Source organism: Schistocerca americana, chromosome 3, assembly GCF_021461395.2.
Source record: "Schistocerca americana isolate TAMUIC-IGC-003095 chromosome 3, iqSchAmer2.1, whole genome shotgun sequence".
Lineage (NCBI taxonomy): Eukaryota > Metazoa > Arthropoda > Insecta > Orthoptera > Acrididae > Schistocerca > Schistocerca americana.
In genome coordinates, this window is record NC_060121.1 from 863778038 (window position 1) to 863803879 (window position 25842).

The 25842-nt window shown below is 40.8% G+C and overlaps 2 protein-coding genes across 5 annotated transcripts in view; one reads left to right on the forward strand and one right to left on the reverse strand.

Moving 5' to 3' along the window:
• Positions 1-6388: 6388 nt before the first annotated feature.
• LOC124605354 (renalase-like) lies at positions 6389-8113 on the reverse strand. Its single transcript, XM_047136978.1, has one exon. The coding sequence runs from the start codon at positions 7811-7813 to the stop codon at positions 6758-6760; it is 1056 nt and encodes a 351-aa protein (XP_046992934.1). The 5' UTR covers positions 7814-8113; the 3' UTR covers positions 6389-6757.
• Positions 8114-8164: 51 nt separating this feature from the next.
• Positions 8165-25842, forward strand: part of LOC124605352 (kelch-like protein 28) — a 145238-nt gene continuing 127560 nt past the window's right edge. For 2 of the 4 annotated variants that reach the window (XM_047136974.1, XM_047136975.1), the window contains exon 1: positions 8311-8349. In XM_047136974.1, coding sequence (XP_046992930.1) covers positions 8326-8349 — 24 coding nt within the window. In that variant the 5' untranslated portion in view covers positions 8311-8325. Of the gene's footprint in view, positions 8228-8302; positions 8350-25842 lie in introns of those variants that run through there. The other 2 variants (XM_047136976.1, XM_047136977.1) reach the window with 2 other exon arrangements.

A 25842-nucleotide genomic window follows, 5' to 3' on the forward strand; every position in this document is an offset into this window, starting at 1 on the left:
TGCCAGCCACCAATACCTCCAGCGCGACAGCTGCGATCCATTTCATACCACGATGTCCCTTCCATACCCCAAGCCACCCATGCCCATCGCAATCTATAGTCACAAGCAGTCCCTCTTGAAATATACCAAGGGTCTCACTGTGCTCTGAAGTAAGGAATATCTCCCCCACTATACCCCCTCCCCCCATAATGCTTTTCTGCCACCCGCCAAACTGCCACAATATCATTGCCCATCACTACTCTACCCCTACTCCTAACCCCTTGCCTCACAGCTGATATCCTTCTAGCAGAACTAGAATGCAAGACTTGTCCCATATATCCTCCTCACCACCTACTCCAGTCCACTTACAAGCATCACCTATCCCATCAAAGACAGGGCTACCTGTGAAAGCAGTCATGTGATCTACAAGCTAACCTACAACCACTGTGCTGCAATCTATGTGGTCATAGTAACCGACAATCCAGTCTGTCCACATGAGTGGCTACTGACAAACCGTGGCCAAGAAACAACTGTCCATCCAGTTGCTGAGCACATTGTCCAAAGCCTGTGCCATCTGGATCCTTCTTACCAATACCAGCTTTTCTGAATTGTGCAGGTGGGAACTTTCCTTGCAATATATCATACATTTCCATAATCCCTCTGGGCTCAATGTTCATTAATTGCCGTCCTCCTCTCCCGTCTCCTTCCCAGTTCCCATTACAGCACTGCACAGCCTTCTATTCCACGAATCCCACAGTCTTTTTCCTCTTCTCCTTTTCCACCCCCTCCCCACCCTCTGCACCACATCCCAGTATGCTCCCTCAAGTAGCACTTTACCATCTGCCATCCCTACCCTGCTATCCTTCCCCTTCCCCAATCCAGCCTCCTCCTCACCCCACCACCCAGATTGCTTCTCCCATCATGCGCAGTTGCTCACAGTCTGGCCTCGGTGGCCAGGGACAGTGGTTTGTGTGTGGACTGTGTTTGCTTGAATGTGTGTGTTGGCTACTTCAGAAGAACACTTTTTAGCCGAAAGCTTACTTTTTAAGTAGTCCGTTTTGTTGCGCCTCTCTGTGATTCAACATCCCCACTATATGGTGAATAATAGCAATCTATCCAGCTCTTACTATTGTCAAGCTATAATCTTTCGCTCTTAGTATACACTGATATTTGTTAGCATAGGTTTGAAAACATAGTAAGTATCTGCATTCAATTCGTCGCATTGAGGAACTACTTACTGACTGCTGCAAGCTCTTTCCAGTGATATTATTCTACCAGCTAAAATTATCTATTTGGCACATAGGAGAAGTCATAAAGTTTGCCATCCTTTTTTATTGTTGTCACAATTTATTTTTCTTGACAATTATGATTTTCTGCAGTAACTTATGTCAAAGCACGTACAACATGTGATACATCTGTGATAATTTTCCTGTCGTCATTGGTTCAGAACCAAAACTGGTAGCAAAATAAAATAACATTGTTACAGACAGCACAGTTGTTACACATTTTTAAAACAAAGTTTTAACTATCACCGAAAAATAAATTTATAATTTAACTTTCATCTGCAGACCTGGTACACTGTGGAGCCCCTGTAACACTAGATAAGCAAATCAAAATGGCAGACCCCTTGATTAAGTGGAGATGGGCTGTGGTACTTTGTTTTGGCAGTGACCCAAGGAATTACACTGTACACCATAGCTACAGAAATGTATCTGAAAACAAGCAAAGAAATTCATTATAGTATATTATTTTGTGAGAGGAAAGTTAAAACTTTTTGACTGCCCCTCATAGCAGCAATGAAAGAAAGCACTTAGCCACTTTGCACACCAACATTCAGTTACTCTGAACCTCCAACATTCAGTAACAATGAAATGTAGGTCCTGTTTAGAGTTAACTTCTAAAACAAATTACTGATTGCAACAGCATATTTGTGTCTCATAAAAGAGAGTAATGCCATTCAAATCCTTTCTGATGACTGTTGGGTCTAGACTGATTGGCAACCACTGCAGCAGATATGCCGTAATACGAGCAAGCAACTTGACCAACCCCCCCCCCCCCTTTTCCTGTTCCAGCTGTGACATTCACGGGAAGGACAACTGTTGGTAAATGTGTGTGTGATGCTCCAATGTGTGTAATTTTACATTTGTGGTCTTTTGCAAGATATACATCTGAGGAAGCAACATATTGGTTGGTTTATCTAGAAATGTACACACTCAAAATTTTAACAGTAAACCAAACCATGACACAGTGTACCTCTCACGCAGCATCTGCCTCAGGAGATGCTAAACATCTCAGTGATGCTTTCCCGCTTGAACCTCTAATAAAATGTGGTGCTCTTCTTTGGGTCTTCTGTTTCCGCTGTCAGTCTTATCTGTTACAATTTCCAGACAGACGAGCAGTATTCAAATTGGGTGAATGAGGTTTTTCAAAGCTGTCTCCTTTGTGACTGGACTACACTTCCTGAGAATTCTCCAATGAATCTGTCTGGCATCTGCCTTACCTGCACTTAACAACTTTAAATTCCTCTGTACACATTCTCTTAGATATTTTATGGATTGTTATGCAATCATGTAATCATCGTATAGTGGCTCTATTCATCTATTTATAGATAATACATTCCATTTTATTGAGGCTCAACTGCCAGTTCCTACATAAAATGTTAATCCTCTACAACTTCCAGTATTTTTTTATTACAGTTTGCAATTTTTGGAAAATATACAAAATCAATATATTCTACACACACACACACACACACACACACACACACACACACACACACAAACAAACAAAGAAGCTGTTTCATAGCTTTCTTTCTTCCATTTTTAAATTTGTTTGCTCATTCAGAAAACTTCTACACATGCCAGCTTAAGGTATATGACAGGGGTACTTTGTGTACCCCACATGATTTCTCATACCTCTCCTCTTCCCCCATACCACTCCTCTTCCTTCCTCTTATAGTTGGCTCTAAATGAAACGATGTATGTAAACTGATGGCACAGAATACAATGCAGTAATTTGTAAGCCTAACATTACAGTGAATGGGAGAAAAATCTTGTCTAAAGTCTCTCCTTCAGATATTTCACTTTCGGTCATCCAATGTCTATTTCCAGTTTTCTAAAGAGTTGCGTATTTTAACTGTAATAAAATTCTGAAAAGTGGGTGGTGCTTCAAAGAATTAAGTTATTCTTACGCTACCCCCATATGTTGAGTAAGAGGACAATTTTCCTGCAAAGTCCTGACAAGTGCAGAGGGTGGGTATGTGGGTCACTGGGAGCTCCAACATTATGTGGGTGATGGGGCTCCTCATCGAAACAGAAATAGTAGGCAGATCAGGAAAGGAAGTCAGTGGGCACTCAATATGTTTGCCAAGAGGCCTCATCCAAGATGTGGAGGTGGCTCTGCCAGCAACTATTGAACGCACTGGGTGCAACTGGCTGCAAATCAAAGCTCATGTCTACACAAATGATCCTTGCCAATTGGGTTCTGAGGCCATACTCAGTTTCTTTAGGTGTTGGCTGAACTGGTGAAGGGAGTTAGCATTGCACGAGAACAAGGTCAGTTCATCGTCTGCAGCATTGTACTCAGGATTGGTTGTGTCCCTCAAGTTGTGAACAGAGTGGAAAGTCCAAACATAGGCTCAGATGACACTGGATGAAAATTTTGTGACCTTCACTATCAGGTCGAGAACTGTAGGCCCCTCTCAATATATCAGATGGGCATTACACGAACAAAGCAGATACTCAGGCAGCAGAATACACTGCACACATAGGGATTTTTTAGGTTGCAGCAGAGCTTTAACTTTGACAGCACCACACCAGTACACTGTAACAGTACGTATGATGAAGAAAATATATTAAAATAACATTTTAAGATGTCAGAAAAAAGGATATGTTACAGTACTGGAAAAAATCAAACACTGGGTTACAAGAACCTATCCTTGGGGTCTGTGCCAAAATCAAAGATTGATCAAAGAAGATTCATCCTCACAGATTGGCAATAGAACAAATTCATATGGTATTAGTAAACTGCAGGAAAATCTATGATAAGGTCCTAAGTTAGTAGTGATTGTTAAAGGAACAAAAATTTGGTTGAAAACAGAAGTGAATACCAATGCCATCTTAATTTCAAATTGGTATATACACTGATAGGGGGGGGGGGGGGGGGGGGGGGGGGGAAATCACTACTCTCAGAAGGCGTTATGCAACAAGAATGAAATTTGGTAGGCATGTTACTACATCTGACAGATGACGTCTATTCAAATTTTGCACCAGTCGCGTAAGAGTGGCACTAATAGTACCACTATGAGGATGAAAACCAGGTTTACTTTAAATACATGTTGTAACAGTCATTAGTGTTAGTTACCATCGAGATTGGATGTGGTGAGTTGATGTTAGTCAAGAATGCCTTTTAGGTGACAAAGGTGCCTCACTGAGTTTGAACTAAGTCATGTAATAGAGCTATGAGAAGCTGGATATTCCTTCTGCAATCTTGCAGAAAGAGTTGGCAAGCCACTATGTACAATTTCTGGTAGCCGTTGTCAAGAGAATGTATGGTTGCAAGAGGACTATGCTACAGATGGTCACATGGCATTACCAAGAGGAAAGACTACCTGTATTGTGTTCGGCTTATGGCTCTGGTAGATCATACTGCATATGCAGTAGCAGTTGGCACCACAATGACCTGTTCAAAATCACTTACTTCAAGGACAGCTCTGAGCCAGATGCTCTGTAACATACATTCCGCTGACCCCAATCCACTGCCACTTGCGACTTCAGTGGTGTCAAGTGAGAGCTCATTGGAGGGCAGAGCTTAGGTCTGTTGTGCTTTTTGATGAAAGCTGGTTCTGCCTCAATGGCAGTGATGGCTGTGTGTTGAGGGCTAGCAACCAACCAGTCTGTGGGCTAGACACACTGGACCTACACATGGAGATATGGTCTGTGGTGCAATTTCATATGACGGCAGCTTTCTCATGGTTATCCCATGTATCCTGACTGCATATTTGTGTATCAATGTGATGATTTGACCTCTTATGCTGCCATTCATGAGGAGCATTCCATAGGGTGTTTTCCAAAATGGATAACACTCACCCATATACCACTATTGAAATCCCAATATGCTCTGCAGAGTCCCAGTGTGTTGCCTTGGCCTGTTCAATCACCAGACCTGTCTCCAATCAAGCATATATGGGACATCATTGGACAACAACTTTAGCATCATCCACAAGCAGCATTAGCAGTCCCTATATTGACTGACCAAGTGCAACAGGCACGGAACTCCATCCCACAGCCGGTCGGGGTAGCCAGCGGTTCTAGGCGCTTCAGTCTGGAACCGCGCGACCGCTACGGTCGCAGGTTCGAATCCTGCCTTGGGCATGGATGTGTGTGATGTCCTTAGGTTAGTTAGGATTAAGTAGTTCTAAGTTCTAGGGGACTGATGACCTCAGCTCTTAAGTCCCATAGTGCTCAGAGCCATTTGAACCATCCCACAAACTGACATCCAGCACCTTTATAACACAATGCATGCACTTGTACATGCTCATGCTTGCATTCAACATTTTGGCAGTTGCACCAGCTTTTCTGAACTACACAAATGGGAGTTATCCTTGCACCACATCCTTCGCTCCCATGTCCTCTACCCAACAGTTTCCCCTTGCTCTGTCCCGTCACCCACAGTACGCCGCCACACCAAATGTTCCATTGGTCATTTTTTTATATATATATATAATTTCAATCAAACTTGATACAGATCTCTCAAAAAACTGGCGTCAGGTGTGTGTGTGGGGGGGGGGGGGGGGGGTAGGTGTTACCACTTGGCTAGCCTTCCTGCATGTGGTAGAGGGTAGGAAGGTGGTGACTTGGAAAACAATCAAAAATCATATTAGTGTCACAGCCAGAAGTCTTCGGTATATATATATATATATATATATATATATATATATATATATATATATAGAGAGAGAGAGAGAGAGAGAGAGAGAGAGAGAGAGAGAGAGAGAGAGAGAGAGTGTTTTACTTATTTTTGTCGCTCTATTCTCAACCCTACCCTGCCAGTAGTGATCCAATGTTATCACTCTGTCATCAGTCAGCTTACAACACCGAAGACTTCTGGCTGTGACACTAATATGATTTTTGATTGTTTTCCAAGTCACCACCTTCCTAACCTCTACCACATGCAGGAAGGCTAGCCAAGTGGTAACACATACCCCCCCCCCTCCCCCCCACACCTGACGCCAGTTTTTTGAGAGATCTGTATCAAGTTTGATTGAAATTATGTTCTACAAGTCACCCCCCTTCAAATTGAAATTTGTTGGTGTGAAATGTTATCAGAACTGTCACCAATCAGCCTAAAAACACTGAACACTATAGATTATGGACTTTATAGACAGTAAGTCATATGTATAACAATTTGGTGAAAATGACAGACATTGCAGTCTATATTTTTTCACCCTTTTTTTACATGCCAACAAGTGAGATGTGAGATGATACAAGCATTTTTCAGCTGAAAGTGGATAATATGCACAAAAATAAATATATTTTTCCCCTTTACACAGAAGTCCCCATATACACAATGTTCACTTTGACAAGGTTACCTTAGTAAATATGGTACTATTATAATAAGCATTAGATATGTAATATATCTCTAGTCCACATAAAAGTTTGATATAAAAATCTCAACATCTGGAATGTTGCCACATTAACACTATACAACCATCTTTTGTAATCACTGCAGTTCAGTTTCCTGCGCAATGTCTCGAGTAACAAAGAAGTCTTTATTATAACTATCTGTTGCCTTCTACGGCAAGTTCCTTTGTAATATATTTTTCTACTACATTTACGATTGCTTTGGCTGAAGTTATGCAGCCATCAAATGTTGATTTAGTAAAGCCATCCCCACCAGCTATGAGCAGTGGCTCTTGAATTAATGTGATACAACCAGGACTTCCTTCATACACTGCAGTTGCTTGTGAATATCTCCATTTTTGGCATTTCACGGAAACTGGTTTGGGCCAAGTTGGAAATAAAGTGTTTATATGTTTCTCAATGTCTCTCTGCACATCTGCAACATCTCGTTCAATATTTTCTTCTCCGAATTTCACTGTGGTGTGAAAAACAACTGCAGACGTAGCTGAGCTATTGCGTTTTTTGTTGTCTATTGCAATATATCGTAATAATTCATCATCAACGACATATTTGGCAGACCAGGGGACATCAAATTCAAGTGTTTTGTCATAGAAATAAGCTACTGCAAACCGGGAACTGTACTTCACAGCAGAGAGTGCTTCTCTCTTTTCCTTGTCATCGGAGAGAACACTCTCTACACAACCAGACAGCTGTAAAATTTGAGGGACTGGCATTGTCAGAACGACAACATCAAATGTATCTTTATAACCATCTTTCGTTTCAACATCAAGCTTGTTGCCGTTTTGTGTAACAGATGTGACTAATCTGTTAAACTGCACTTCGTCTGCTGTCAAGAACTCTTTCACCAATGAATTCATTCCTCTTGGTGCCACATAATGAACTGTATTTTTTGGAAAAGTGTGCATCCCTTCTATCAAACTCTGCAAAGGGTGCAACAGTCCTTTCGTGAAACACGTACTGTATACAACTTTACTAGCTTCAATATTTTCGGGCACCGTGGTTATATACTGCGCTCCCAGATCCGCTGTGCAGGAGTCCATGGTTGGGCTTCTACTTGTACTCATTCGGCCGCCCACACCTCTCGCTTTATCCCAAACTATCACTCGACAACTGCTCCTACATCTTTCTCGTAAATAATTACAAGTAATTGCACTTGTTATTCCGGAACCGACGATTAGTACCTTTAAAGCCATTTGTTTAACACTGTCGACACACGAACCCACAAAACAACTTTGTTACACATACGACCTTCGCTTTGTGCTTCACACATTACAAACACAGACTATTTGAACTAAATTCCAGAGTGACAACATTATACATTACGTAAAAGAAAACAAAACAAAGTCAAATTTAAAGCGCGAAGGAGACCAGGTTCTCTAAACATGCAAAATTCGCATTATGCTCCCCGCATAAAATAACAATACAACAAAATTAGTAGTGAAGTACACAAAAACGGAAGAAGAACGTAGATCATGTACTACGATGGCACAATAACTATCATTCTTACTATTATATGGACGTTACTACGCGAGAATCGTCTGACTGACACTGCATATCCGGCTGAGTTAGTGTTTTGTTCGAGGCGTCTCGCGGAACTGTCAGCAGGTGTACGTAGAACGAAACAGTAAACATAAATATACACAGTTTTTCAGTCGCTAGGAGCCAAATTGAACCACCAAATAATATGAGTAGCACACTGCAGTAAATGTTCACGACTTTATATAAACTTGTAAATAACGTTCTAGCAACTAGTTGTATACTGTCAAATTTCGAAACGTCAAGCATTTTTTGTGACGGCAGCTTGAAGAATATTTAATGACTCTTGGAAATTATTACAGTTTAGATAAATTCCTACCAGGTTATAAAAACAAATAAATCCAAAGCCATCTTGAACTGGGTTTGCATCTTTTAGTATCAAAATTATTCTATGGGCTCATCCACCTTTGGGTGATAAACTGCTAGGTTGTCATAAGATCAGATAGAGTTTTTGGGACGTAAAAAGGATAAAACGAGTTTTATTAATGTACACCTGGCGTTGAATGACAGAATTACGTATATATTTAACAAAATATACAGTTTCTTCGTAGACTGAATTTTCTTCCTTTTTTTTCAGTACGTTTTAGTATCAGATGACACTCATCAGCGAAAGTAGCTTTGGATTGATTCCTGATCCAGCAATGAGTTGCGAACGCTGTGGTAGCGCACGCTCATTTAGGCGACTTATTTACTTGATTGTATTTTAGCACTTTCTTAACTTAAGTCTTGATGAAAATTTTGTACGTAATTTGATAACTACCCGTAGTAAGATTGTTGGGTTTAACTGGACCAATTTTTCTTCCCTTGAAATTATACTTAAATATTTTTTTAAAAATCTTACTCACGAAACTGGAGGAAAACAGATATGAAAACTACAGGCACTTTCATTTTTGCAGAATCTGACACAGATTTTAGAGGAATGGAAAATAACTTCAACCTTACTTTTGGACCACGTAACCCCATTGACTGGGTTATCAGGACCCCTCTGTTAAATAAATGAATTACAGGACTCTATATATAAAAATTCATTGCAACAACATTAGTAATAACGCTAAGCATACCATTATGATTAAATGATTTAATGAAAAATTCAGGGAAATAACAAGACTACTGCAAAATCAATCCAATGACATCTATCTATAACCAAATCATGTTTTCATAGCAACCCTAGTGCCATTTATTGGGCTGGGTAATTTGGCAGTTATTGCACTTGAAGAAACAAATGAATTATTTTGTTATGTAGCTTCAAATTTTGTAGTGGAAACAACTGTGTAAAAAAATTTTACTTCCCAGGCATCATTGTACAACTTAATGACATGAGCAACATAATAGCGAGTACTCGCGGCAGTTTTCCCTTCTTCTTTGACCAGATGAATTCCCCTTCTTCACTATTTCAATTTTTTTTTACCCGTGTACAGATCACCATCATAGGAATCAATGTACTGGACATGGTCAGCATCTTCAGAGTTGCTGCTGCTCTCTTCCAATATTTGGCATTTGACTGAAGGCTTCAGTTCACTGAATGCATGCTTTTTTGGCAACTGATTTGATCTTCTGCTTTCTGCTGCTGTGTCTTACTGTTGTACTGGTAAGGACAGCTGATTTTCCTTTCTTTCTACCTGTTGTCTTCCTTACACCACTCGCAGAATATGACCAAACTTATACAGAATGTGTAATTTCTGTTTGATGATCTTTTCTGATGTCTCCATATTGTCATATGCAGGTTTCCTTTTATCTTCTAGCAGTGATTCATCTGCTGTGTGCTGCTGAAATATATCTAAAAACAAAGATGATTTACCAAACGAAAGCATTGGTATGTTGATAGAGAGACACACACACACACACACACACACACACACACACACACACACACAAAAAAAAAAAAAAAAAACCTTACACACAAAATTCAAGCTTTTGCAACCCACAGTTGCTTCATCAGTGTGTGTGTGTGTGTGTGTGTGTGTGTGTGGTGTGTGTGTGTGTGTGTGTGTGTGTGTGTGCGCGTGCGCGCACACACGCATACAGGGTGGTCCATTGATCATGACCGGGCCAAATATCTCATGAAATAAGTGTCAAAAGAAAAAACTACAAAGAATGAAACATGTCTAGCTTGAAGGGGGAAACCATATGGCGGTATGGTTGGCCCGCTAGATGGCACTGCCATAGGTCAAACGGATATCAACTGCACTTTTTTAAAATAGGAACCCCCATTTTTTATTACCTATTCGTGTAGTAAGTAAAGAAATATGAATGTTTTAGTTGGACCACTTTTTTCACTTTGTGAAAGATGGCACTGTAATATTCACAAACATATGGCTCACAAGTTTAGATGAACAGTTGGTAACAGGTAGGTTTTTTAAATGAAAATACAGAACGTAGGTATGTTTGAACATTTTATCTCGGTTGTTCCAATGTGATACATGTACCTTTGTGAACTTACCATTTCTGAGAACACATGCTGTTACAGCATGATTACCTGTAAATACCACATTAATGCAATCAATGCTCAAAATGATGTCCGTCAACCAAAATGCATTTGCAAGTAGTTCGCTTTCCATAATGTTCGCACATGCATTGACAATGTGCTGACACATGTTGTCAGGCGTTGTCGATGGATCACAATAGCAAATATCCTTCAACTTTCCCCACAGAAAGAAATCTGGGGACGTCAGATCTGGTGAACGTGCAGGCCATGGTATGGTGCTTCAACGACCAATCCGCCTGTCATGAAATATGCTATTCAATACTGCTTCAACCGCACATGAGCTATGTGCCGGACATCCATCATGTTGGAAGTACATCGCCATTCTGTCATGCATTGAAACATCTTGTAGTAACATTGGTGGTACATTACGTAGGAAATCAGCATACATTGCACCATTTAGATTGCCATCGATAAAATGGGGGCCAGTTGTCCTTCCTCCCATAATGCTACACCATACATTAACCCGCCGAGGTCGCTGATGTTCCACTTGTCACAGCCATCATGGATTTTCCGTTGCCCAATAGTGCGTATTATGCTGGTTTACGTTACCACTATTGGTGAATGACGCTTCATCTACATCTACATCTACATTTAAGTGCTTGGCAGAGGGTTCATCGAACCACAATCAGACTATCTCTCTACCATTCCACTACCGAACAGCGTGTGGAAAAAATGAACACTTAAACCTTTCTGTTCAAGCTCTGATTCCTCTTATTTTATTTTGACCATAATTCCTACCTATGTAGGTTGTGCTCAACAAAATATTTTCACATTCGGAAGAGAAAGTTGGTGCCTGAAATTTCGTAAATAGATCTCGCCGCAACAAAAAACGTCTTTGCTTTAATGACTTCCATCCCAACTCACGTATCATGTCTGCCACACTCTCTCCCCTATTACGTGATAATACGAGGGCAGTTCAATAAGTAATGCAACACTTTTTTTTTCTCGGCCAATTTTGGTTGAAAAAACCGGAAATTTCTTGTGGAATATTTTCAAACATTCCCGCTTCGTCTCGTATAGTTTCATTGACGTCTGACAGGTGGCAGCGCTGTACGGAGCTGTTAAAATGGCGTCTGTAACGGATGTGCATTGCAAACAACGGGCAGTGATCGAGTTTCTTTTGGCGGAAAACCAGGGCATCTCAGATATTCATAGGCGCTTGCAGAATGTCTACGGTGATCTGGCAGTGGACAAAAGCACGGTGAGTTGTTGGGCAAAGCGTGTGTCATCATCGCCGCAAGGTCAAGCAAGACTGTCTGATCTCCCGCGTGCGGGCCGGCCGTGCACAGCTGTGACTCCTGCAATGGCGGAGTGTGCGAACACACTCGTTCGAGAGGATCGACGGATCACCATCAAACAACTCAGTGCTCAACTAGACATCTCTGTTGGTAGTGTTGTCACAATTGTTCACCAGTTGGGACATTCAAAGGTTTGTTCCCGCTGGGTCCCTCGTTGTCTAACCGAACACCATAAAGAGCAAAGGAGAACCATCTGTGCGGAATTGCTTGCTCGTCATGTGGCTGAGGGTGACAATTTCTTGTCAAAGATTGTTACAGGCGATGAAACATGGGTTCATCACTTCGAACCTGAAACAAAACGGCAATCAATGGAGTGGCGCCACACCCACTCCCCTACCAAGAAAAAGTTTAAAGCCATACCCTCAGCCGGTAAAGTCATGGTTACAGTCTTCTGGGACGCTGAAGGGGTTATTCTGTTCGATGTCCTTCCCCATGGTCAAACGATCAACTCTGAAGTGTATTGTGCTACTCTTCAGAAATTGAAGAAACGACTTCAGCGTGTTCGTAGGCACAAAAATCTGAACGAACTTCTCCTTCTTCATGACAACGCAAGACCTCACGCAAGTCTTCGCACCCGAGAGGAGCTCACAAAACTTCAGTGGACTGTTCTTCCTCATGCACCCTACAGCCCCGATCTCGCACCGTTGGATTTCGATATGTTTGGCCCAATGAAGGACGCAATCCGTGGGAGGCACTACGCGGATGATGAAGAAGTTATTGATGCAGTACGACGTTGGCTCCGACATCGACCAGTGGAATGGTACCGTGCAGGCATACAGGCCCTCATTTCAAGGTGGCGTAAGGCCGTAGCATCGAATGGAGATTACGTTGAAAAATAGTGTTGTGTAGCTAAAAGATTGGGGAATAACCTGGTGTATTTCAATGCTGAATAAAACAACCCCTGTTTCGGAAAAAAAATGTGTTGCATTGCTTATATAACTGCCCTCGTACAAACTGAGCTGCCCTTCTTTGCACCCTTTCGTTGTCCTTCGTCAATCCCACCTGGTAAAGATCCCACACCGCGCAGCAATATTCTAACAGAGGACGAACGAGTGTAGTGTAAGCTGCCTCTTTAGTGGACTTGTTGCATCTTCTAAGTGTCCTGCCAATGAAATGCAACATTTGGCTTGCCTTCCCCACAATATTATCTATGTGATCTTTCCAACTGAAGTTGTTTGTAATTTTAACACCCAGGTACTTAGTTGAATTGACAGCCTTGAGAATTGTACTATTTAGCAAGTAATTGAATTCCAACGGATTTCTTTTGGAACTCATGTGGATCACCTCACATTTTTCGTTATTTAGCGTCAACTGCCATCTGCCACACCATACAGCAATCTTTTCTAAATCGCTTTGCGACTGATACTGGTCTTCGGATGACCTTACTAGACGGTAAATTACAGCATCATCTGCGAACAACCTAAGAGAACTGCTCAGATTGTCACCCAGGTCATTTATATAGATCAGGAACGCTTCCCTGGGGAATACCTGATATCACTTCAATTTTATTCGCTAAATAGAATGCGTGCAAAAAATCTGTCATCGTCCCGTAATTTCTCTTGTGCCCAGTGACAGAACTGTACATGACGTTCAAAGTCATCGCCATGCAATTTCTGGTGCATAGAAATATGGTATGGGTGCAATCGATGTTGATGTAGCATTCTCAACACCGACATTTTTGAGATTCCTGATTCTCGCGCAGTTTGTCTGCTACTGATGTGCAGATTAGCCGCAACAGCTGCTAAAACACCTAATTGGGCATTATCATTTGTTGCAGGCCATGGTTGACGTTTCACATGTGTCTGAACACTTCCTATTTCCTTAAATAATATAACTATCCAGCGAATGGTTCGGATACTTGAATGATGTCATCCAGGATACCGAGCAGCATACATAGCACACACTCTTAGGGCATTTTCATCAGAATAGCCATACATCAACACGATATTGACCTTTTCTGCAATTGGTAAATGGTCCATTTATTTTAACACGGGTAATGTATCATGAAGCAAATACCATCCGCACTGGCGGAATGTTACGTGATACCATGTACTTATACATTTGTGACTATTACAGCGCCAACTGTCACAAAGCGAAAAAAGTGGTCCAACTAAAACATTCATATTTCTTTACATACTACACGAAAATAAAAAATGGGGGTTCCTATTTAAAAAAGCACAGTTGATATCCGTTTGACCTATGGCAGCGCCATCTAGCGGGCCAACCATAGCGCTATCTGGTTTCCCCCTTCCAGCTAGATGAGTTTCGTTCTTTGTAGTTTTTTCGTTTGATGCTTATTTCGTGAGATATTTAGCCCGGTCGCTATTAATGGACCACCCTTGCAGACAGGGAAGAGGGAGAACTGATGACTTTTGAAAGAGGGGTTGGCAAGAATCTGTTTGTCGAGCATGTTGCATTGCTGTTATAGTTCTTTCTTGAGTTAGGAAGATGACTGAACTAGGTGGTGTATTACCCAGAATATAATTCCGTACAGTAGGATGCTGTGGAATTGTGCAAAGTAGGCAGTTCGGACAGTGCTTTGACAGAGAGTAAATGCAGACTGTAACATATTTTATTTAGTGTTCCATTAATTTTGTTTATATGTGTGTGCCATTTGAAGTTATTTTGACGCCATATGCCTAAAAACTTTGTTTCCGGAGAAGATGAAGTTTTGTTGGAGTTTATTGTCACACTGATGCAGGCAGCATGCATCACCTTTTAAACGGAAATTTAGGAATGTTGTTTTTTTGGTGTTTATTATAAGTTTATTCCCCTCAAACCATCTATTTAGCCGTTCTGTAGTCTTATTAACAGCTGATTGAAGCTGACTTGGGGTATTTCCTGTAATTAGGATGCTTGTGTCATCTGCAAAAACGTGTTTCTTTGTAACTCAATGTTCAGGTTTAGCCCATTTATATACAAGAGAAAGAGGATTAGCCCAAGCATGGATGTTTTTTGTTTCCTGTTCGTCAAGTTCGAAGTGAACCATTGTAATGCAGTGCCTCTAATGCCATATACTTGGAGCTTTTTCAACAGTATGTTGGGCTCCAGTATGTCAAAGGCTTTATTTAAGTCTAAAAAAAGCCAATGGCTTTTTTTTATCTATTGCTTGCAGGGCATTTTCTATAAAATCATAGATTGCACTGGTTGTTGATTTATTTTTCATGAATCCATGCTAAGAATCATTTGAAAATTTTGTTTTTCTCTCAGAATTTCATTAACCTATTATACATTATTTTTTGTATGATTTTACTAAAGCCTGATAATAATGAAACTGGTCTGTAGTTTTCTATATTTGTTTTGTCTCCTTTCTTATAGATAGGGACCACTTTAGCAATTTTTAAACTGTCTGGAAATGTCCCTCTCAGTAAAGATGAATTTACTATATCTGCAAGAGGAAGTGAAATGGTTTTAATACATTGCTTTATGATAATCAGGAATACCATCAATCCCTGATGACATTTTCCTATGAGCTGATGCGATGCTGATGATTTCATCTGGGGTTGTTCCGTCAATGTAGATTGAAGAGGAACATGAGTGCACTTTGTTTTTCTGTTTCTTTCTGTTTTGTCACTGACTAGTAAATTATTTGTGATCTCTGCAAAGTAACATTTAAAAAGATTTGCAATGTGTTGGGGATCAGTTATACTCTTGTTCTCTTGGTTTAGAGTGATATTTCCCATTTTATGGGATACTTTATTTGCTTCCTTCTTTATGACTTTCCATACTGCTTGGCTTTTGTTGGCTGATTCTGTTATGAACTTATCATTGCCATTTTCTTCTTCTTCTTCTTCTTCTCTCTCCATCCCCCCCCCCCCTTTTTCCGTATCAATTTTCTGTAGTTTTGAATATATTCATGTATGTAACTGTTTAGAAGAGGGGATATGGTATTGCTTTTCCTGTATTTGAGTAATTCTCTTTTCATCGCACTTGATATTTTGATCCCTGTTGTTATCCCTAACTTTGCTCTTTTAGTTGTGCCTCTTAGTTCTTGTGTTTTGAGAGGGAATGCTATTTCAAAATAATCAATGAAGATGCCAGAGAATTTCTCAAACTTTTTGTTGGTTTCATCTATTTCCGAAACTTCCTCCCACCTTTCTCCTGATAACAGAGAGTTGAATGTTTCTATAGTGTATGTTTTAAACTGTCTTGCTGTTATAGTTATTTTATAGTTCTGGTTGGGCAGTAAGTGGCTTTGGATGGTGACAACTTGAGCTTTGTGATCACTAAGGCTTGTACTTATACATTTTGCAGTTCAAATTATATTCACAAATATCTGATCCAAGGTAGTAGCAGTAATTTTTGTGATTCTTGTTGGGATTGTTATAGTCTGTTTTAAGTTGAAAGTCTGTGAGGTTGAGCAATAGTTCTTTTCTTTTGCTGCTTCCAAGAAAATCAGTGTTGAAGTTCCCACAATGCACTATTGATTTTTTGTCTAGATGAAGCCTGTGTAGTACATATTCAAGTGTATTTAGAAATGTGTATAATTTCCATCTGGGGAGCGATAAATACATGCTACAACTGTATTTGTCTCACTGACTTCAATGAGTCTGTTACATAAAATGACAAATAAATTTGGTTGGTAAATATGTTAAAGCACCACTTATGCTAGAATCTTTCAAGATGGTGTGAACAGTAAAAGCCAAAGGACATGCTATCCCTACAAGGTTGTAATGTTTTATGTGGTAATTCTGGGGACACTGGCAGGTGTTCCTGCAAAGTTATTCATTATATTCACTCGTGAGCAACTTACAGGGGTTAACTGAGCTGCTCCACCTAACCACATACTTTATGGTCCAGTTAACTGCACCTTCATTTTATCAGAAATCTTCAAAATAGGGAGAAAATGCACAGTTTATATTTCATGGAGTATCATAAAGCAATAAACACTGAATTTCATTAAAACAAAATTGTGTAATATTAGTAATTAAAATTGTAGGAGAATTTGTTTGATGTGAGAAAACATTGCTCTTACCAGAGGAATTCACATTTTTATATATATCAGCAAATTTAGCTAATATACAGCCATATACAGTCAAGTAGTACATCCAACTTAATGGAACAACTTTATGGTACTGAAAAATTATTTTACCTCTTGAATTGTTAATTAATGTGATGGTCCAGTTAACCTCACAGTTCAGTTAGCCCCAAACTCCAGAATAAAATACTGAACATTGAAACTTCAACCTTCTTAATAAGTTATACTGGATTGAAAAGTCTGTGGTGTAATGTTCTATTATTGTTGTTTGTTGTGAAAGAATTATTCTGAAACTTCACTAAGTTCATTTTGCTTACTGTCTGTGTTAATATTATATGTGTGTCCTGTATAAGACGTAAGTGCATGATATTTAAGTTTATCCAGTCTTGCAAATTCTGTTGTAACTGTCTTCTTTCTGTTCAGTGTACATTTAACAGGTTTATTTTTAAATGCCATGTCATTTTATTGGCCAATGGCCCATTCATATCCTGTAAGGGATTTTACAGACTACCATAAAACGGGGTGAAGAGGATCACAGGGGTGAATAGGATCAATTCTGACGGGAAAACTTTAAAACAATAGAAAGTACACAGGATCGCAATAAAATATGGAAACCTGTGCATCAATCGGCAGTATTGCCCTTGAGGAACACATTCCCGAACATTTTGTGTTTCAATAATGGCTACCCTGGCTTCTAGAGCACTGTAAACATGTGGGTAGGGATTCCCATGTTTATGTATGTTCCGAAAACTTGGTATACAGTGGTGTGTGGTCGGGAGTTGTGTATCATCAAAATCAGTGCTTCTACCGGGAATTGTGTTCCAAATTCAGGTCCTCCTTTGTTTTTAGTGAGTATTAAATATATTTTTAGATTTCATATTATTTTGCTCGAACAAACACACTTTTTTTTAAAAAAATGGGGTGAATAGGATCGGTATAAAATAACACTATTAACGGACTTACATTTGGTTATGGAATACTACCTGCTTGTGTTTTGAATGTTCATTCTACTTAATTTCCAGACTGATTAAAATCCCCAGAAATTACATTCCTGATCCTCGTGGGAAATCCTACACAAAGAGAAGCGAGGATGAATTAGCCCAAGCCAGTGCTGCTGTTAAAGGAGGGAGCAGCATTAGGCATGCTGCCAGAAATTTCAGCATTCCATACACAGTTCTCCATCAACAGTTGAAGAATAATAATGTGCACCCCCAAGGGGGACAAACTGCACTCTCCGCAAATGAAGATGCATTGATTGTGGACAGGCTTGCTACTTGTGCCGAGTGGGGCTATCCCTTTGACCAGTTGACTCTGCAGTTGTTTGTCAAAGGACTTCACTGTTAGCTTTTTGAAGAGGCACAAAGAAAAATTGAGTCTAAGACTGCCAGAACATAAAAAGAGCACATGCTTCTGTGTCGAGAGCTGTCCTGCGGGAACATTTTGATGATTTAGAGAAAAAAATTAAAGATGTTCCCCCAAGTAACATTGTGAATTTCGATGAAACAAACTTAGCAGATGATCCAGGACGTACGAAAGTGATTACGAAAAGAGGATCGAAATAGCCTGAGAGCCTGTTACATAGAGAATAACAGTGGCCCTATCACTCTTCTCTGGGGCACTCCTGATGATACCCTTGTCTCTGGTGAACGCTCACCATCGAGCACAACATACCGGGTTCTATAACTTCAGTAGTCTATGAGCCACTCACATATCTGTGAACCTATTCCATATGTTCGTACCATCTTTAAAATCCTGCAATGGGGCACCGTGTCCAACACTTTCCAGAAATCTAGAAATATTGAATCTGCCTGTTGCCCATCATCCTTAGTTTGCACTATACCATATGAAAATAGGGTAAGCTGAATTTCACATGAGCTATGCTTTCTAAAACCGTGCTGATTCATGGACATAAGCCTCTCAGTCTCAAGAAAAATTATTGTATTCAAACTCAGAATATGTTCAAGGATTCTGCAGCAAACTGATGTTAGTGATATTGGTCTGTAATTTTGTGGATCCGTTCTTATGCTGTTCTTATACACAGGAGTCAAGTGCGCTTCTTTCCAGTTGCTTGGGACTTTGCACTGGGTGAGAGATTCATGATAAATGCAAGCCAAGTTAAGGGCCAATGCAGCAGAGTACTCTTTGAAAAACCAAACTGGGATTCCATCAGGACCTGGTGATGTATTTGTATCCAACTTCTTCAGTTGTTTCTATATGCCAGGGACGCTTATTACTATGTCATCGATATGGGAATTTGTTCGATGGTCAAATGACAGTATGTTTCTATAATTCTCCTGTGTCAACAACTTCTTGAATGTGAAATTTGTTTTGCCATCTTCAGCTGCCACCCCATACTGGTCAACAAGCGACTGGATGGAAGCGTTATACCCATTTAGCGATTTTACATAGGACAAGAATTTTCTTGGGTTCTCTGTCAGATCTTTTGCTAAGGTATGACATTGGTAGTTGTTGTATGCTTTGCACACAGATCTTCTCACAGATGCATGGATCACTACTAACCTTTGGTTGCCATCATTTGTGTGTTCTCTTTTGAACTGACAGTGCAACAGCCTCTGCTTCCTCAGCAGTTTCAAAATCTTGTTATTAAACCATGATGGGTATTTTCTGTCCTTAATCCACTTGCTAGGCACATAATCCTTCAGACCACAATTTACAGTCTGCTTAAACTTTGCCCATAATTCCTCTACGTCCATCTTAGTGGAACTGAGAAATGTCACTTCACTCTCTAAGTGAGATACTAACAACTGCTTACCTGCTCTTCTTGCCAGAAACACTCTCCTAGCCTTCTTAATTGATTTATTAACTTTCATAATCATAGTTGCTATAATGATATCATGATTGCGAGTCCCCATTTCTATACTGACATTGTCGTTAAGGTCTGGCCTATTTTGTAGCTACGAGGTCTAAGATATTTCCATTGTGTGTGGACTGCCAAACTAGCTGCTCAAGATGGTTTTCAGAAAAAGTATTCAAAAATACTTCGCGTGACTGTTTGTCTGTACCCCCTGCAATGAATCCATAGAGGAAAATCTGCATAGTTCAGAGGATCTGATTCTGGAGACAAGTGTCCAAATGGTTGGGTTACTGAAGCCACTGTTGTAGTCATTGATATTACAGTGTCCAGCAACTGTATGTGTAGGTAAGCAGTTAGCTCATTCGTGTGGTAAACAGCTAGGTAGTTGCCATCACTGAAGTGTCGAGACGACATGTACTTCCACCTTTTATGCAATGACACAAACTCAGCACAATAGGCTGTAGGGTGGTAGGACTGAACCAAAGTAACACATCAGGCAATCACCATCAACAGTTGCACCGAACATTAAATTTGGTACCTGTAAACAAGAGAACTTGACAAATAAAACCATCACACTACCACACATCTTGAAAATTACCATTCAGGTGAAAATAAATTACTTCAGTTTTAAACATTCATAAAAATGTGGCACTTATGGCCTATTACACATTTACTGAAATGTATTAAATTTTATATACTCTAAATTGTAATCAAGCTGAAGAACAATTTACTAAAATTTAATTAATATGCTCTTTCATTATGACAGTAATTGTTATTACCAAAATAATTCAGAGTTCAGGCAACAATCAGATACCATGGCACACAACAGGTTACTTAAATGGTAGGTGTCACACAATTTAGCATATAAAATATAGAATCTCGTGTGAGCAAACAAGCTCGTGAGATTCAACAACTACACTCAGAAAACTGACACCCGGCCACTCAGCTGTTTCCAATACAAGCTCGACATGGACCCCCAGACAGGAACAACAATGGTCATGAATGGGCATGAGAAAATCCCAGAACTAGTGGGTATCTACAACAGACTGTCATCTGCCTTAAATAACTAGAAACACAATAACTCATTACAACACATCATCCATAAAATTAATACATGAAATTAATTACAATATCGATCTGCTGTCATTGAAGGAATTCAGGTACCACCATCAATAGAATCCGTTTCAGGCTATTAAACACACAATAACAACTGGTCTCTCAATAACTGGTGAGAATTTAGGAAACTATTGATTTCAAAATTATACACGTGTTTCTCAGACACACTACGAGTTCAAACAGAAATGTAGCTGTGTATATATATGACATTAAATCTTTGACGAGGGCTGTTATGTATATATCAACTGGCCATCTTAACTCCATGGTGTGATATTGTAACGTGTAGTTATTTTGTGTAAAGTGCTGGTGGGTAGAGCTATTTTGTGATCCCACGCAAGTGGATAATGTATCTTAACGTCTTCTCAAGCCCATGGTGGTAAACCGACATTCTACATAGCTATTAATTTTGCCCTGTAATACTGCGAATGTTAGGTGTGGATCATCTCAAATTAATTAGAAATTGTGCTGTGACATAACAAGAATGCACAAATTGATATAAATAAGAGTTTGGGATTTTTTCTAAAATGACAACACAACCTCTCCCTTTTCATTCTACATTTAATTTATCACTGCTTTCAGGGTTCAAGAGATATGTAACAAGCAAGTTCAATTACTTTCAACTCTCAACAAAATAATTAACTTTTAGACATTGAATATGTTATTATTAAATCTTTATCTCTATATATGAGAATGTTATAACTAGCAAAACAATTAAATCTTTATCAGTGGCATTTACATCTACGTTGTGGACTAAGCTGGTGGAGAATGAAATTTGATCTACGTTGTGGACTAAGCTGGTGGAGAATGAAATTTGATCTTTTAAACTAATCAAACTTTCATGTACTCAGTGGAGGGTATGTTAGTTTTCAACTCTTGAAATTCTTTATTCAAAGCGTACGCAGGTTGGAGTGATCAGACTCTCGACTCAACATTTAATGTCGCCTAATGCGTGTTGTAACTGTGGTGGCATTGTCTCCATGCTGGATCTGGAACGCTAATTCCCTACTCTGGCCTTGACAGAATCACTCAGTCTCAACTTTCCTGCATTTCATAGAACATTAAATTTTCCCTAGTCGAAATAATGGCTATTGCACACTTGCTAAGGAATCGAGGAGGAGGGGAGGAGAGGAGGAGGAGATTAGTGTTTAACGTCCCATCGACAACGAGGTCATGAGAGACGGAGCGCAAGCTCGGGGGAGGGAAGTTTGGGGAAGGAAATCGGCCGTGCCCTGTCAAAGGAACCATCCCGGCATTTGCCTGAAGCGATTTAGGGAAATCATGGAAAACCTAAATCAGGATGGCTGGAGACGGGATTGAACCGTCGTCCTCCCGAATGCGAGTCCAGTGTGCTAACCACTGCGCCACCTCGCTCGGTACTAAGGAATCGAGCGACATGCACAGTGCTCTGCCCACAAAAATTCCCACAGGAATATGAACTATGGCTTTGCATCTGTCGCCACGTTATGTGAAGCGTACCGCCCTGACTTCACAGACGTAAAGGTCTCAATGTCTTTGCTATCTCTCCACACATAGGTGTCGGCCGCTGCGAGACGAGAGAGCTCTGTTAATTTAGTTCTCAAAAATGCTTTTGTATGATGTGACTCTCCCTGCCATGTCTCTTCTACATCACACAGTATGACTTCAGCCAACCGCTTCCTCGTTATATGTGTATTTTTATTTTTCTTGCCGGGTTGCCGCTATCCTTGTTAATGCTGTCTAGCCACTTACCCATGGTCTTGGCTGAGTTTATTTAAAAGGTGTTGTATTGTTCTCGCATTATTTCTTTCTGCACTGCAGTTGGGCCTTCTTTTGTTAATGTTAATAGGAGTTTCCCAATGCCATTAGCCACGTGCAGAGTCTGCCTCCAAACTGTGTTCACTTTATCTCATTTACACATGCCCCTGTCGTTGTAAGGGTAGATATTGTTTTGTTATTCAGTACATGAGATTATTACAATTGCTTCCTGTTAATAATATAGAGTTCTTTTCTGGGGATTTTATTCTTATTGTAATTATGAAGCTCATGTAAGGTCCGAAAACTGCGGACGCCTCACAATATAAATACAATAACCAGGCGGTACCTAAACAAGAACCAGCAAACTGCTTTCAATGATGGTTAAACCTTGACAGTAAGGACCTACAACAGAAAGTCTCAGCACTCCAGCCCTACAACAGAATGTCTCAGCACTCCAGCCCCTCATAAATATTAATAATCACACCACATACACCTTAAAACACTACGTATTAAACCAATTCAAATCAACACATTGAAGGCCAGACTCAGTAGAAGTAGCAACGGGCGCCCAAGAAAATACAGTCAATCACACTCAACCCAGTAGTGGATTCCTTCCAGAATTTACAAGACAAGCAAGGCCCTTACCCTCTTGCTCGTTTGACGAAGCCAGCCGCCACAGATCCCGATGCCAGGAGAAATGAAGCAAGCAGAAAAAACACCAATGGCTTCGCAGTAACACCTCATTCCACACCAGCGATATTTGTCACGGCAGTGTCACCCGGGTAAACAGCCCCTTTTAGACATGCCCTGGTTGCTGGCTGTCACCAGACCTTCGCTGTTGGCCATAGTTTCCAAAACGCCGTTACTGCTTGGTGTCCCAAAGCAAAATCATTCCCTCTTCCTCAGCTTTTCCTCTCTCTCCTGATTGGCCTGGTAGGTGGCGCCAACGCGCGCTCTGCGCTCACCGCCAGAAAGATGACCCCCAACGGCAGCGGGAATATCGCCGATCAAGCCACATGGCTCATCCTCCCCCTCTGAAAATGGAACCATCCCCCCCCCCCCCTCCCTTGACCTGAGGGATGTGGACCCGTGAGGTTTTCCCCATCCGACTCTTCTGAACCAGCAAACTGACTGGGTTCAAGACATGTAACACCTGACAGGGTCCCACAAAATGTGGTGATAACTTGCTCAAGATTTTGTCTTTGCCTTGTCCCCCTACTGAAAAATTTTGAATAAAAACTGTCACCCCTGTCTGGACCTTAAATGGGCGGCGCCCGTCATTGTAGCACTGAGCTAATTTCTGGTGTGCCAGCTTGATGTTTTTCCTGGCATGTTTCCAATTCTGCTGAATGAGCTCACTGGTAACCGCCTTGGCCAGTAAATCATTGCTGGACCACTAATTGGCGAGTAGGGAGTTCACAGGATAACTAAGCATCAGAGAAAGGGGCAGCCTTACTCACTTCGTGGCAGACAGAGTTGAAGGCTAAGTCCAACCAAGGGATCATCTCGTCCCATCTTCGCTACGACTTCTGGTGGAATGCTGTGAGAGCAGTCTTAAGATTGTGATTCACTCTCTCCACAAATGAAGGTTGCGGGTAGTAGGAAATAGTAGTAACATGATATATAGCACTTTCGAAACAAAATCTCTTAAACTGGCACAACACAAAAGCAGGAGTGTTATCACTAACAAACGACCTTGGTGGGTCAAATACCGAAAAAATGTTAGTCAGATGGTGAATAGTTCAACCTGCTGTTATTCCACTGCTAGGGATGAGCCATACAAAGAGTGTGAATGCATTCACCACTACCAATATATACTTATTGCCATTCCACATTCTCAATAATGGTCCAAAATAATCAATGAACACCTTGTCCAGTGGTGAATTCTCCCTCGTAGATTGCAGTAATCCTCTCCTTGCATTAGAGTTGAGCTTGGACTCCTTACAAATGTGACAGTGTTCTACTAATGTATGAATGTCCTTATACAATGTCACCCAGGTTAGGTGCTCCCGAATCGTAGCAATAGTCTTGGTGACTCCCAAATGGCCTCCCACCACAGACTTATGGAAGTAATGGAAAATCGCTGGGACTAGTTCACCCGGCAGACAAATCTTAACCCTTCCATTGCTCTTAGTTTGGTAGCGTATGATGCCCTTTTCTATGCTATAGCCCGGCTCCTGCTTCCCTTCTACGAGCTGCTGTTTTTTAGAACTCAAGGTAGGATCCATGCCTTGCTTTTATCTCAAACTGCCAAACAACTCCGGAACTTCAGTTAGAACACCCATAACCAAACTTGCATTCCCTACGCCAGTTGTATCCTGGTCTCTTCCCTGTCCCTCCTCAAACATCAGACTCAGAGCATCCGCTATAGAATTTTTCTTTCCCCTTACATGTTTAACACTGAATCTGAAGGCTGATATATGGACTGCCCACCGGGCAATATGTCCAGTTTTCCTTGGGTGGGCCAGTACCCAGCTGGTTGTCAGTCTCCAAGTCGAAATGTCTATGTTCTAGGTAGAAACGAAACCTTTCTAAAGCGAAGAATACTGCCAACGCTTCGGCTGGTGAGAGTGTCCTGGATGCATAAGCTATCAGACGATGTTCACCTTTACCCTCCTGGAGTAGCAGTGCTGCCACCCCAGAAGTAGATGCTTACATGTGAACAACATAACGCTTACTGAAATCTGGTACAGCCAACACTGGTGGGTTGCCTAAGGCCTCCTTAATGGCATCAAATTCAGGTTGCTGGGATTTGCCCCACTGAAAATCCACATTCTTCTTCCAAAGTTGGTTTAGGGGAGCAGCTAATTGCGTGAAATAGGGCACAAATTTATGAAAAAAATTTGCCATCCCTATAAATCGGGCAACTCCCTTCTTTGTCTTAGGAGGCAGAAACTTATGTAGATCCTGCGTTCTCCCCTGGTCAGTCCTCACGCCCCCTGCTGAGACCAATTGACCCAAAAACGAAATCTCATTGCGTGCCAAACTCATCTTAGAAGGCTTGACTCTTGAGCCCAGCTTCCCGCAAGCAGAGTAGAATTTGCTCCAAATGTTGAAAGTGCTCCTCAAACATAGGACTATATACTACCACATCGTCCAGGTAATTATAAACAAACTTGTACTTGACATTCCCCAAGATGCTCTCTAGCAGTCGAGATTGGACTGCTGTGTCCATGGACAACCCGAATGGCACCCAATTAAACTCATAAAGGTTCCAGTTTATGCTAAACGCAGTGACTGGTTTAGACTCTTCGGATAAC

Bases quoted from the DNA above. Each gene is read 5' to 3' on its own strand.
- LOC124605354 (XM_047136978.1), bottom strand. From the start codon at position 7,813: ATGGCTTTAAAGGTACTAATCGTCGGTTCCGGAATAACAAGTGCAATT.